Here is a 14,733-nt window from a genome sequence, read left to right on the forward strand (position 1 = left end):
CGCCTCACAGTGCTGCACGCCTCACACTGCTGCACGCCGCACACTGCTGCACGCCGCACACTGCTGCACGACACACTGCTGCACGACACACACTGCTGCACGCCTCACACTGCTGCACGCCACACACTGCTGCACGACACACTGCTGCACGCCTCACACTGCTGCACGCCTCACACTGCTGCACGCCTCACACTGCTGCACGCCGCACACTGCTGCACGCCGCACACTGCTGCACGCCGCACACTGCTGCACGCCGCACACTGCTGCACGCCGCACACTGCTGCACGCCGCACACTGCTGCACGCTGCATTACTCATACTGCCGTACGCCTCGCACTGCCGTACGCCTCGCACTGCCGTACGCCTCGCACTGCCGTACGCCTCGCACTGCCGTACGCCTCGCACTGCCGTACGCCTCCCACTGCCGTACGCCTCCCACTGCCGCACGTTGCACACTGCTGCATTACTCCCACTGCTGCATTACTCCCACTGCTGCATTACTCCCACTGCTGCATTACTCCCACTGCTGCATTACTCCCACTGCTGCATGCCACACGCTACTGCGCGCCTCACACTGCTGCACGCCACACACTGCTGCACGCCACACACTGCTGCACGCCTCACACTGCTGCACGCCTCACACTGCTGCACGCCTCACACTGCTGCACGCCTCACACTGCTGCACGCCTCACACTGCTGCACGCCTCACACTGCTGCACGCCTCACACTTTTGCACACTGCTGCACGCCACACACTGCTGCACGCCACACACTGCTGCACGCCACGCACTGCTGCACGCCACGCACTGCTGCACGCCGCGCACTGCTGCACGCCGCGCACTGCTGCATTACTCGCACTGCTGTACGCCTCGCACTGCTGCATGCCTCACACTGCTGCACGCCTCACACTGCTGCACGCCTCACACTGCTGCACGCCGCACACTGCTGCTCGCTGCACGCCTCACACTGCTGCACGCTGCAGGCCACACACTGCTGCACGCCTCACACTGCTGCACGCTAGAGGCAACACACTGCTGCACGCCTCACAGTGCTGCACGCCTCACAGTGCTGCACGCCGCACACTGCTGCACGCCACACACTGCTGCACGCCACACACTGCTGCACGCCACACACTGCTGCACGCCTCACACTGCTGCACGCCTCACACTGCTGCACGCCTCACACTGCTGCACGCCGCACACTGCTGCACGCCGCACACTGCTGCACGCCGTACGCCGCACACTGCTGCACGCCGCACACTGCTGCACGCCGTACGCCGCACACTGCTGCACGCCGCACACTGCTGCACGCCGCACACTGCTGCACGCCGCACACTGCTGCACGCCGCACACTGCTGCTGCACGCTGCATTACTCATACTGCCGCACGCCTCGCACTGCCGCACGCCTCGCACTGCCGCACGCCTCGCACTGCCGCACGCCTCGCACTGCCGTACGCCTCGCACTGCCGTACGCCTCGCACTGCCGTACGCCTCGCACTGCCGTACGCCTCGCACTGCCGTACGCCTCGCACTGCCGTACGCCTCGCACTGCCGTACGCCTCGCACTGCCGTACGCTGCGCACTGCCGCACGCTGCACACTGCCGCACGCTGCTGCACGTTGCACACTGCTGCATTACTCCCACTGCTGCATTACTCCCACTGCTGCATTACTCCCACTGCTGCATTACTCCCACTGCTGCATTACTCCCACTGGTGCACGCCTCACACTGGTGCACGCCTCACACTGGTGCACGCCTCACACTGGTGCAGGCCTCACACTGGTGCAGGCCTCACACTGGTGCAGGCCTCACACTGGTGCAGGCCTCACACTGGTGCAGGCCTCACACTGGTGCAGGCCTCACACTGGTGCACGCCACACACTGGTGCAGGCCACACACTGGTGCACGCCACACACTGGTGCACGCCACACACTGGTGCACGCCACACACTGGTGCACGCCACACACTGGTGCACGCCACACACTGGTGCACGCCACACACTGGTGCACGCCACACACTGGTGCACGCCACACACTGGTGCACGCCACACACTGGTGCACGCCACACAGTGCTGCACGCCACACAGTGCTGCACGCCACACACTGCTGCACGCCACACACTGCTGCACGCTGCACGCCTCACACTGCCGCATGCTGCACACTGCTGCATTACTCACACTGCTGCACACCTCGCACTGCTGCATGCTGCAGACCACACACTGCTGCACGGCCACACACTGTTGCACGCATCACACTGCTGCACGCCACATACTGCTACACGCCACACACAAACATCTTTTACTTGCAAAATGTATTATTTTTCGCAAACTGTAAATCAAAGTCACAAACACATATTTTACGTACATACCCATTGTTAGAAATGGGATCCCTGGCTGGCCAGGGCTTGCGCCAAAGTCAGTCAGAGACCACCACTCCTAAGTCAGGGCAAGGGAGTTGCACGCCAAGATAACCCCTGCTCAACGTGGCGCGAGCAGCAAGGCTAAACTTGGAGGCGATGTTAGTTAAGTATTTGCGCACGCACCCCAGCAACAACATCCAAGGCCCACCACAAAGGAAACTCCACACAAGGTTATATAAAAAAAAGCCTTTGTATTACACCAAAACACATTAGATAAAAACACACACTTTACAATGTGCCAACAGGCACGGGCAGAATTTACAGGGGATATGTACAAGACAGGGCCTCACGGACCACTGTCAGGAATCAGCACTTTTAGAACTTAGCACTTAGTAGAATTAGCACTTAGAACATGGAATATAAATCACTGTAGCACAAAATAGAACATAAAGCACACAACCAGTAACTACTGGTAACCGGTAAGTACCACCTACGCAATCCTAACCACCTTAGGAACAGGTCACGCAGGCAACTAGGACCTCACCAGCACCCCCTGTACTAGCAAGAACAACCACCTAAGTATCACAATACCTGTAGGGGTATAAGCACATAACACATGATGCATAACATACATTCAGAGGTGTAAGAACATGGCACATGACGTCTCAAAACATTCAGAAGTGTAGCAAAGAACACAATTGCGCCAATTCACATAAGTCACCACCTGTGACAGTCCCTAGGCCAACTGGCCTCTCTAGGGCTGGGACGCCCTGTGTCCCAGTGTCAGGGGCCTAAACGTAGCAGCTGCCCACGAAGTGCTGGGCAGCTGTGAAGCAATGATGGTGGGGACAACGTTGGAGCCTCTCAGGCTCGGCACAAAGGAAATGTCCCCCCTGAGCCTCGTGGGCTCTTCAAAATAACTTTGGCGCCTGGAGACTCTCTCCGGGCCCTAAGAAATGAATGTGGCCCTCCAGAGCCTCGCTGGGCTCTAAACAAACACTGTTGTCTGTCACTGAGCCTCTCTGGGCTCGAATTATACAAAACTGCGCCCGAGCCTCGCAGGCTCCAAAGAACAATGCAGCCCGTTGTTGGAGCCCCCCCTCTGGGGTTTCGAGATCACTAGAAGGCCCCTGGAGCCTCTCTGGGCTCTCCCACGATGGCGGCACTCACGTTGGAGCCTCGATGGGCTCGAGATACACACAATGCCCCCAGGTATGTTCCTGCAACCAGGATAGCACAGGGTGGAGGGGTGGGCACCGGCAATGTGCCCCGCCGCCCTACGGAGTCCCCCCCAAGCCCGGCTCCACTTACCGGGCGACTTCTTCTGGTGTGCTGGGCTCTCCTCCCACACCACGCGGGGAGCCTAGCTGGCGGTCACACGCAGGAGCACGGGGTCGGCTCCCGCTGCTTCCTGCTTCCGAGACTGACGTCCTTCTTCCTCCCTCACTGGAGCACGGGGTCGGCTCCCGCTGCTTCCGGCTTCTCCTGGGCAGTACGTGCGGCCGGCGCCCCAGCCGCAATTAGGCCGCCATTTCCAGACGTCCTCGAGGACACTCCTTCCGTTGCCGGGCAACCCTCCGGCCAGGCTAGCTCTCGGTAGGCTGGCGGGACAGCCAATGGCAGCGCGGCCCTGCAGACGAGCCCCCAGGCTCCGGGTCGCGCTGCTGAGGCAGACTGGAACTTCTTCTTGCCGCATTCTGGGGTAGCCTCCCGGGAATTCACCAATAAAAGCGAGGTGGCACTCCCTTGGGCGGCAATGTCCCTGGCAGGGTGGGCACCTGCCAGTGGGCTCCAAGATCGGCCAAGAACGGGGCAAATGCCGGTTGGGCACCGGCTTTCATCAATAAAGCGCTCCCCGGCGCTAGGGGCCAACAAGCCCAGCAAAAGTCCAGGCAAAGTCCTTAAGCAAGGCAGGGGGGCAAGGCTGGGCCCAGAGCCAGCTCACTGGGTCTCCAGGCAGGGAGACAATCCAAGTGGCGGTCCTCCTGCCCAGTAACAGCAGCAGCCCCCTCAGGATCCTGGAAGAGAACATTTTGTTATAGGACACAGCTCCTTCTTATACTTCAAATTCCTTTGTCTGTAGGTGCAGGGTGGGGGAGAAACCAGTCGCAGCTGGTTTAGGAGCGCCCTTGATGGCTCAACCACCCCTTTCATTCACTGGCAGGGCTAGGGTCATTAGTCGCACCACAGGGGGCGGAGCCAGCATTGTGGGGGGGAAAACCCAGCCTCATTCAGGACACAGGTGCACTCCTCAGCACTCACCACTGGGCAGAACCATCCAGACATCCTGGAGCCTGGCATCCCAGCCAGCTCCAGCCAATCACACTCCAGCACCCTCACAGCACACGTACAGCCATGTCTAGAAGTGGCACTTCCCCACTAGATACATACATGCCGCACATACCATTGCGCAGCATTCCCTCTCACGAGTTCGCACATACCAAACTTGAGCAAGCACGCCTCACGCATCAGGAACTACCAGGGACACAGACATTCCCCATGCATTCCTATGGGAGGACAGGCCAACCTTACTCCACTCACTCAGAGTGCGCACGCACTTTCCACTGGGACACAGTGAAAGTGCGCAGAAACCAAAAAGTCACTATCACCAGGTCACCATTACAAGCAAAAAGTTTAGGGGTGAACCTGCCAGAAGGGCCAAGTCCAACACCCATTGCATAACTAAGATTTTCAAAAAAAGATGCAAAATACATACATCAATATTTATTAACTAATTCTTCAACACCATTATCTATCATTTAACTTTTTAATACAGCTACGCATTACATGTGATTGTATTTCAGTATAATTGCAATTCCATAACTAGCACTAACAACATTGCCATTTTCAATGCCAACTGCTCAAACTTTAATAATGTGAGACCTATTGCATTTCCAATGCTTGTTTAAATTTTTTACGGTAGAGGCAAAAAATATCTCCAAATAAATGGACTACTCGCCCTGGGATTTGTTGAGATTCTCACAATCATCTGGTGAACTTCTCTGTCAGATCACACTCCGCGGAATCCGGTTGTAGCAAGTATGCTCCACCTCTGGACCTCACCAACACAGTGACGTACAGATATACACAGGGTGTTCGAGTGGTCGGGCGAGGGAAGGAAGGGAAGGGGACAGCAGGGAAGGGAAACCTGTAACAGAAAGCACACAAATTATTACATTCATGTATGCATTCTTGTTAGACCTGGCACCTTGGCGTGAGTTTCCCTTCCACTTTTTGCTGATGTGCCTCAGATGTTTTTGCTGGTATCCGCTGCTCAGGGCACTGCGCCACAGCCAATCCGTGCCGCAGTGCAAGTGCTCCCAATGTAAAGTGTATATGTGATTGATTTCCATGATTGGTTCCTTGGATTCACTGTCAGTCCACAGTAAAGTGCACCAGGAGTGCCAGGGCTGGTAAATGCCAATGCTGCTAGTGGGCCTGCAGCACTGGTTGCGCCACCCACAAAAGCAGCCTTTTAAAATGTGTCTAGGATCTGCCATTGCAGATCCTGCTTTCAGTCTGGTACTGTCATGCTGGCTGGGCAAGTGCACACACTTGCCAGCCTCAAAACCTTCCCTTTGCTTCATATTAGTCACCCCTATGGTAGGCCCTAGGGCAGGGTGCATTGTGAGTGTAAGGTAGGACAAGCCCTGATGTGTGTGGCATGTCCTAATAGTGAATTGCAGCCAAATTCGTTTTTCACTATTGTAAGGCTACCTGTTCTCTTAGGCCAAGATGGGCTGCTGGAATTATTACACCCTATAATCCCAGCAGGCTCAGGGAACATGGTAGAAAGTCAAGTTTGGTATGCCTGAACTCAGAATAATAAAATACTTCTTTTAGTTAAGTTTATTTTAATATCCTGTGTTTGCAAATGCTACTTTTAGAAAGCTAGCCTTTGCTTGCCTAACCATTTCAGCCCGCCTCTGCTAGGATGTGTATCTGACTGTCTGGGTTATGTGAGTGACAGGGCTGGGGGATGACAGGTGGTGAATGCAAGGATTACACCTTAGTGGGAGGTGGGAGTGCCCCTGGACTCTGAATAGGGCTGTGCTCTGCCACCACAATGCTGGCTCCACCTCCTGGAGAGCGACTGATTACTCAGCCCGACACCTGGCCCAGGAGAGGGAAGACTGTCAACAAGATACTCCTGGCTGTACTTGTCATCTGAATGCTGGCTCCACCTCCTGCGGAGCGTCTGATGTGCCTGCCCCTCACACTGAAAGAAACAGCCAAGGACAGCCACTTGGAGTGCTCCACCACTGAAAGGAATTATGCAGAGGCCCCCCTGGCCTGAAAAGACAAAAGAAATGGCATATAAATATAGGAGCCCTGCTCCTTGTAAATCTGATCCTGCTTGTGAACCAAGACGCCCCCTCTGCCTGAGGAGAAGGAACCAAGGAAGCAGAAAGAGGAAGACTGTCCCTGTCCTGGGGGACTGACCAACAGTGGGAACCTTGCTGCCAAAGGAGAGGAGGAAACTCTGCTGAAAGACTTTGCTTTATTTTTACTTTCTACCAAAGACTTGTGCTTAAATTAAGGCTGATCTCCAAGGGCCTGGAAGTGAGCTGGCCTGCTGACCTGAGCCCCAGGACCATTGGGCTCTCTCTCCCTCATCGAACCAAGCTGCTGGGCTGAACTACGCTAGTGCCCCGCTGAACGCCGTCGCTGTGAGCCCCATAAATCTTGATTTGGCCTGGACGTGTCCCCGAGTCCGTGCCACTGCCGTCTGACACCGTGTGCCCCGCTGATTGCAGCCACTGCCGCACTGTGTCACCCCAGGTAGGCCCGCACCTGCCTCACTGTGTCCCTCCACGGCCCGAGCCTCACAGCCCCCGCCGACAGCCGCCACAAGTGGCCCTTGCAAATCACCCCGTAGCGGTACGGTGCGTACGCCTGAAGCGTACCCTTCCGCACCGCATCACAAGCTGAACTGCCTGGAGCCGTACTGCCAGTGTTTGCTGCCCCGTACGTCTCGCACTGCCTAGGAGCCGTACTGCCTTTGTTGGCTGCCCCGTACGCCTCGCACTGCCAGTCATACGCCAGGAGCGTACTGCAGCATTTCACCTTGTATTCCCCTCCCAGAGCCGTCCTGTACGTGGCGTACAGACCGCCCGGTGCCGCACTATCGCCCCCAGAGAAGCCGCTCTACTTCGAGGGAACTCCGCCCGCTGGACTGCACCCGCACTGGTGACCCCTGCGCCCTGCCTCTGGAAGTCCGCCCTCACGCCCCGCATCGAGGCGCTGCTGAGGGCTGACCTGACTCCCCCTGAGGCCGTCGACGTCCGTCACTGGCTGTGGCCCGCACCGGTCCAGCAACTTCCCGGTACTGTCTCCATTCGCACTGCCTAGGAGTGCTCACCTCGGGCCCGTGAGTCCGTGATTTGGCCACCAGTTCCGTCCCTTGAGTGGCGCCCTCCTAAAGACCCCCCCACCGGCCGAAGGAACAGTATTAACCTGGAAGTAAGTTCATTGTGTTTCCAAAAGACACGTATACAAGCGCCTATGCGCACATAAAGTGAACTGTGTGCCCTGTTTGACTAAGAAGCGCTTTTAACAGGAAAGAACCTTATTTTAAGAAATACAGAAACAACATTGTGGATTTTTTAAAGGAAACGCATTGAAATAGGGAATAGCCTAATTTACTTGCATTTAGAAATCCATCAGTCACAATCTAAAGACGCTTTGCTGAAGGGAACTGTATTTTGAAGTAACGCTTGAATTGAAGCATTGAACCGCCAAGAAAAGCATTGTGTGCATCCTCAATTAATGTTATTTAAGGTTTTGTGATAAGTCTACAAATCTACTATTTTTTACATAAAGTACCAGTATTTTTATACATACCACAGCCTGGTATCCATTTGTGGGGGGGTCAGTGTTATTTATTGTATGTGATTAAAAATGCTTAACTAATGCGCCCTGAGGATTAGCCCTTGACTGCTCGTGCCACGAAACCTAGAGGGTGAGCAGGGGTTATTCTTAAAGGGTAGTTCCCTTGCCCTGACTAGAGGAGAGGGTCCCTGTTTGTCACAAGTGCATACTTGCGCCAACCAGAGACCCCCAATTCTAACAATTTTACTCATCAATTCTCACTAATGGTCTCTCTATTCACCTTGAGCAAGCGGACTAGGACTCCTGTCTCTCAGCATAGGGTTCAATAATGAGATATTCTCTTCACCTCCTGATCAACATAAAACATGGGTTAGTGATCTTTACCGGTATCAGTGCTTTAAATGGGCCGGTACTCACCGGTACTGAGTACCGGCACTTCAAAATTTTCGAGCCGTCAGTACCTGCACTTTTTTTCATTCAGGAAAGAGTACCGGTACCCTGATTGATGGCATGGCAGGGTAATGTTTGGTATCTCCTCCAATGCGGGACAAATGGCGCTCTGCATTCGGATCTCTGTCGCACGGAGCCCATGAAGGAGACTTTTACAGAGAGCGGCTAACTTTTAGTAGAGCCCATTAGAATTCCCCACACTGCAGGGGTTGGGGAGGGCTTGCTTAACGCTGTGGTTGACAGGACACGAGCGTGGCAGACCCTGCACTGTTGATTAGGTGGTTAACAACCATTATATAAGAAAGCGCTTTAGCACCCCCACCCCCTCTCCCCCTCTCTGTTAGGTGTATGAAATAGCCTGGCCTCGGGCTACTGGTCAGTAAGCCAGTCCATCTTTCCCAAAGCCGGTTTTCTTATGTTTGTTTTTTTCAGCCCAGTTGTTGCTTTCCTTTGTGTGGCTGCATTTGCATGAGAACAGCGACTGATCCATGGGTGCGAAAGTAGCCCTGCCCAAAAAGAGCAATGAATAGCAGGGACCGAACGCTGCAGCACTCCAGAAATTAGCTCACGTGAAAACCCCAGATAACATACAAGGAAGGGGGAGGGAGGATTGAAAAAAGTGAGGTGACAGTTTAAGTTAGAATTGCCACTTTTTTCTGATAATTCCAGATATTTGTTTAGTTTTGAAATGGGGGCTTAGGAATTGTATTTTAATAAAAATTCAAATCTGCTGTATTTCTTGAAGTAATTGGTTTAGTTATTGATGAACCACATGCCTGAAATTCTATAACGCTGCCCTGCAGAATTTACTGGGCGTGGTGGAGTGTGCACGCACACAGTCGCACACACGCACAGTCACACACACACATGCACACACACGCATGCACACACACTTTCACAAATTGGAAATCGTTTTGTACTGCTTTTATTTACTGAAAAAAATATTTACAAAATACAGGCATCAACATTAAGTGTGCTCTATCAACACAAACAATGAAATACAGGACATCAAATTACAGGCCAGTTATCAAATTTATGGTATGGGTACATCATGGAGGGGAGAAGTGGAGGCAAGTGTGGGGAAAAACAGTGGCACAATGTAAGAGACTTGTGGAAAAAGTAAGTGAGAGGTAGCAGTAAGAGGGGCAGAACCAGGGAGAGAAGGTTAGAGGCTGGGTAGAAATGAGAGATTAATCGTGGAAGGAGAGTAGATGTGGATGCAAAGACACTGAACCAGGAGACAGGAAGAGCCTGGCCTTAGGGCAAAGGGCTGAAGCAGTGCTTTAAATGGGCTGGTACTCACAGGTACTGAGTACTGGCACTTCTTATTTTTATCACTGTCAATACCGACCCTTCGCCACTTCGTAGGATAGTACCAGTAGTCATGGAAGGTAAGCTCATTGGCTGCTAGTGCTGGTAAGCTCCAAGCTATCCAAGAAGAAGCTGTCTGACAGCCAAGGCGCTTCTGTAGTTCTTAGCTCAGCCGCTTTTCTGTACCTCTGCTTATTTCTTTCTGTGTATGCACACTTGAGGATATATAGCTTTGTCTCAAACAACAACAAATAACAGTATGGCATTAAGAAGTTGCAAATATTACAAAACAAGGACATTTTTAACTTAATATCCTGTTTTCCTTTCACTTTGTGTAATGATTTAACCTGTTTTGTTAACATAAATGCAGTTCTGTTGTGTTTTGATATGTGCTGCAATCGGTATAGAAGTCAATCTGTATCATCATACCTTGACCATAGCCCCGCCCACTTGCCACACCTCTAGGCCATTTTAATGAGTACCTGCACTTATTTTTTCCCATTTAAAGCACTGACCGGTATACTTTTCTCTATATCTACTGAATGTAAACTAGAACATACTCACTGTTCTTAGAGAAACAACCTTAAACAAGAACTTTCCGTCATCAGGCCCCATTCATCAGAGCGGTGACAACCTCCAGAAATAACATCAGAGGCACTGACGCTATATTCAGAAAAGAGAACAAGAAACGAAAGTAGTTCCTTCCTTCTTTGAGCGTAATCAAAAAGAATCCGAGTCAAAGGGTTACTATCACCACTTCAACAATATATGTCTTAAGTCCAGGGTTTTTACTAGTGATCCAAATACGGCAAGACGTAGTAAACCACACTACTGTCTTCCCCTTTGGCAATTGTAATCCTCAAGGCTTCCAATACTAAACTCTTTCAAAAAAATCCCCCAAATACGTTAAATTGTAGCTAGCCCACTACTGCTTTCCGCTCTGGTAATTATATTCCACAGGTTTTAAACACGCATTCCTTCATGCGTATGTTCGTAACGGTAATGCGTGGACCTCCACTGCATTCCGCTCTCTCTTGACCTAATCCGTGTTCGAATAGGTGGCACCCAGGTTAACAAGGAGCGAACACAAAGGCATGCTCACTCTCAATCCTGTCCCGATCTCGTTCTGATACAGAGCGCTGCACTCAACGAAGCGACGCGAGCCGCCAGCACAATAGGAACGCACACTTAAGCAACATGCGCGTAGTTCACCGTACCTTGACCGCCTACAGCGCCCCAAGTCTTTGATGCGTTTAAAGGACCAGCCGTCCGATCCCCATAATCCGGAAACTCGACTCCTCGAGGGAACAAACAATTTAGTATCACGCACAACGCCAGGCCAGACCCGCCCTCTATATATAGAGTGCCGCTTGTTATGGCCTCATGGGAAATGTAGTTCAATGTTCAGGCAGGCGCGGCTGGGCTAGATCCTGACATTCTCCACAATGTTATCCATTGTTAATTTGCTCTTCCTCAGATGTTTCCAATCATCATGATTGTTCGGGATTAACCTTTCTAGAGTAGATGCACAACCTATCAGCATGTAATGTGTGATTTATTTCTACAGTCTGCTGCTTTATCTTTAAACTGTTCATGGTTGCCTGGCAACCTCATGTTTTTTTTGGGTGGTGTCCATCTCGGTGAAAGCGTTTTAAGGCCTATATATTTATTATGTTGAACTATGAAACTTTATATGTTGCTTTTGCTCTAAGATTGTGCAAGAAGACACTTAATGAATGCATGTCTATGCTGTAAAATTAATAGCACGTTTCTTTTCTCCAGGTTTTGGAACTTGAAGGAGAAAAGGGTGAATGGGGATTTAAAGCACTGAAACAAATGATCAAAATTAACTTCAAACTGGTATGAACTGAAGCTTTCGTGATTTTTAAAAATATTTTTTAGGGGCGGGGAACTGTCATTAAAACGCATCATAATTAAAAGAATATTGATACTATTGTTAGACCTTACATTATTTTTGTAAGAATGTAGTTGGTGTTTATAACATCATTTTAGTCGAACAGATACAGTGAATGTTTGAACAGAAATATGTTAAGGGTTTCAGTTTCAAACCGGACAAAATTGTAAAACCCGACACCATTGTAAAACCCATTTGATCCAGAAATAACATCTGGTTTTAAGTGGAAAACACATGCTTTCTATGTGCCAGAGTGCCGACAGTTGATTCCTAGTGTCTGATTCTAACATGGCCTCCGCACTAAGCTGTATACCCATTTTAGGGTGGGGGAAGGGGCACTGAGTTAGTAGACCCTATGCTTTCTATCTCCCCTAAGCTTCCAGGCTGTGCATCTCCTTGAAGAGGCCTGTCAAGAGACAGGTGTAGCCAAAGAGGAGGGTGAAGAAGGACCTTAATGAAATGCCTTGGATGGATCCTACTGTAGCAATTTACCTCTGCTTTGAACAACTGAAGTAGGCTCACTGCAATAGAATTGCTTGCCATTGTCCACTATCCTTAGGTTTCCGTACTCTGCGCCCCACGTTGGCTGACTGCTTGTGCGAACCCTTGCTTACATTTTCCTTTGTGCTGACTACCTCCTTAACTGCTGCGATGCATCACTTCGCCATCTAAACCCCACCTCCTTGCCCAGTCCACCAGCGTGAGTTAATGTTGAAAATGGAACATGAGTTGAGGTTTGTCACCACAGGCAGAGGAGACCGAACAGCAGTGACCAGAAATGTGCCAAAAAGCAGCTGTGCTCACAGTGCGGGTCTGCTGTTTCTAGGTCTGTCCGTGCCATGACTATGCCATGTCACACTGCATGGCTTGCGCTGTGCTCCTTGACTTCTACTTACCAGTACTGAAAGATAGGGCCAAGGTCCAACTCGGGGGTTCTTACTGAGCTTGGCATCATTGGAGAATTCACTTAAGAGGGCCAGGTCAATGGATTATATACATAATCCATTGAAGCCTGCTAGACTCATATTTGTTAAATACTTCAATAACTACAGAACTGTTTTGCAGCTGTTTCTGAATAAGTTTTTAGCTTCCCACTAAGTATCGTGTAATTATGCTCAGCAATTTTTGTTGTAGCAAAAGTACAGAATTTCTGTTGGGCTCATGGTGGGAAATGGTACTTCTGAATAACCTCACATAATTTTGTCCATCCAGGCCAGTCTGCATGTAATTTGAAACTTAACTTATCACTGAAACGTCTGGTAAAGTGTATGCAGATTGTCAAATGGCCTATTAGCACTCGATCAAGAATTTTAAAACTAAATTCCTAGTACTTCGAGTACAAGGTGTGACTTTGAGACATATAATTGTTACTACATTCATATAGATTTCACATCCTACTTCAAGACGCATCAGCCTATTTTGATGATATCATATCTTGTTTACGCTATCTTTCCTGGTTTTAAGGCATGTTTAATCTCCAATTTAAAAGAAGCATTTGCAATGCAATAGGTCTCGCATTAATTAAGTTTGAGCTATTGGCATTGCTAAATATTGCAACACCAATTGCAACAAAAGTCTATAAATTGTAGGCCAAAAAAAGTGTATTTATTTTTGTAGCAATGGTGGCATGCTGCGCTTTAGATGAATATGTTTAAAAGTAAAGTGTGCCATACTGCGATTGCTACAATAGTTAATTGTGGATGCGTTAACAATTGATGTGTGCACTGATGGCTGGTGATGTGTGGGCCTGTAGAAATTTTGCACTGATGGCAGGTGGTGTGTGTGCCTGTAGAAATTGTGCACTGATGGCTGGTGGTGTGTGTGCCTGGTGTAAGTGTGCACTAATGGCTGGTGGTGTTTGTGCCCCGCGAAAGCGTGCACTGATGGCTGGTGGTTTTTGTGCCCAGTGAAAGCGTGCACTAATGACTGATGGTGTCTGTGCCTGGTGAAATTGTGCACTGACATTGTGGTTATGTGTTTGGTTGTGTGCGTGGTTGTATGCGTGGTTGTATGTGTGATTGTGCTTGTGTGTGTGGTCATGGTTGTGTGTGTGGTTGTGTGTGTGTGTGTATGTGTGTGCGGTTATGTGTGTGGTTGTGTGTGTGGTTGTGGTTGTTTGTGTGGTTGTGGTTGTTTGTGTGGTTGTGTGTGTGTGTGGGTGGTTGTGTGTGTGATTGTGTGTGTGGTTGTGGCCGTGATTAAGCTGCAGTTCAACTTGCCCAAATTCACACCGAGCAGAAGCAGAGACGCCGTGATTAAGCTCAGTTTGTGGATGAGGGAAGGGGAAGTGAGGGGAGGGAGAAAGCAAAGGGGAGGCACGGAATAGGGAGAGAGCGAGCGAGGGAAGGGGGGTGAAGGTTGGTGAGCTGTGGTACGGCGACGAGGGATGCTGAGAGGTGGTGAACCAACAAACTAACACGGAGAGGCGAGGCAAGCGGAGTCTTGAGGCAGGCGCCTTCTTCGGCCCGAGTATCCGGCATGTAAATCACACACAAGCCACATCAAAGGGACAATCATTGCATCGGACAATTTGCAAAGGAGTGACATTTCTTCTGAAGTACTGAGGGAGAGAAACTCAACATAGGGCGAAAGCATGGGTATTAAAGCTAAAGGACTCAAGTCATCAAGAGTATCTGGCTGTTGGCAAAGCTACGTTTAGAAGGAGGGGCAGGGATGACGGTCGATTTAATATGTTCAGTTACCAAAAAAAAGTAGTGTGGAAATTTAAAGCTCATTACAGCAAGCTTTACACTCTTATTTTTTTGCAGGCTGTGGTTAATATTAAATTCCCGAAACCTATTGGTCGGACTGGATCTGCCACTATTAGTCTTTAATTTATGGAAAAGGGGGGAGTATATGTACTATTTCC

General features: G+C 50.5%; 1 protein-coding gene across 2 annotated transcripts in view; it reads left to right on the forward strand.

Moving 5' to 3' along the window:
* Nucleotides 1–14,733, forward strand: part of COPS2 (COP9 signalosome subunit 2) — a 470,627-nt gene that overhangs the window by 111,079 nt on the left and 344,815 nt on the right. For both annotated transcript variants that reach the window (XM_086958269.1, XM_086958268.1), the window contains exon 3: nucleotides 11,732–11,809. In XM_086958269.1, the coding sequence (XP_086814395.1) occupies nucleotides 11,732–11,809 (78 nt within the window). The remainder of the gene's footprint in view (nucleotides 1–11,731; nucleotides 11,810–14,733) is intronic.

The sequence above is a fragment of the Lissotriton vulgaris genome, chromosome 2_1 (assembly GCF_964263255.1).
Source record: "Lissotriton vulgaris chromosome 2_1, aLisVul1.2, whole genome shotgun sequence".
NCBI classification, from domain to species: Eukaryota; Metazoa; Chordata; class Amphibia; order Caudata; family Salamandridae; genus Lissotriton; species Lissotriton vulgaris.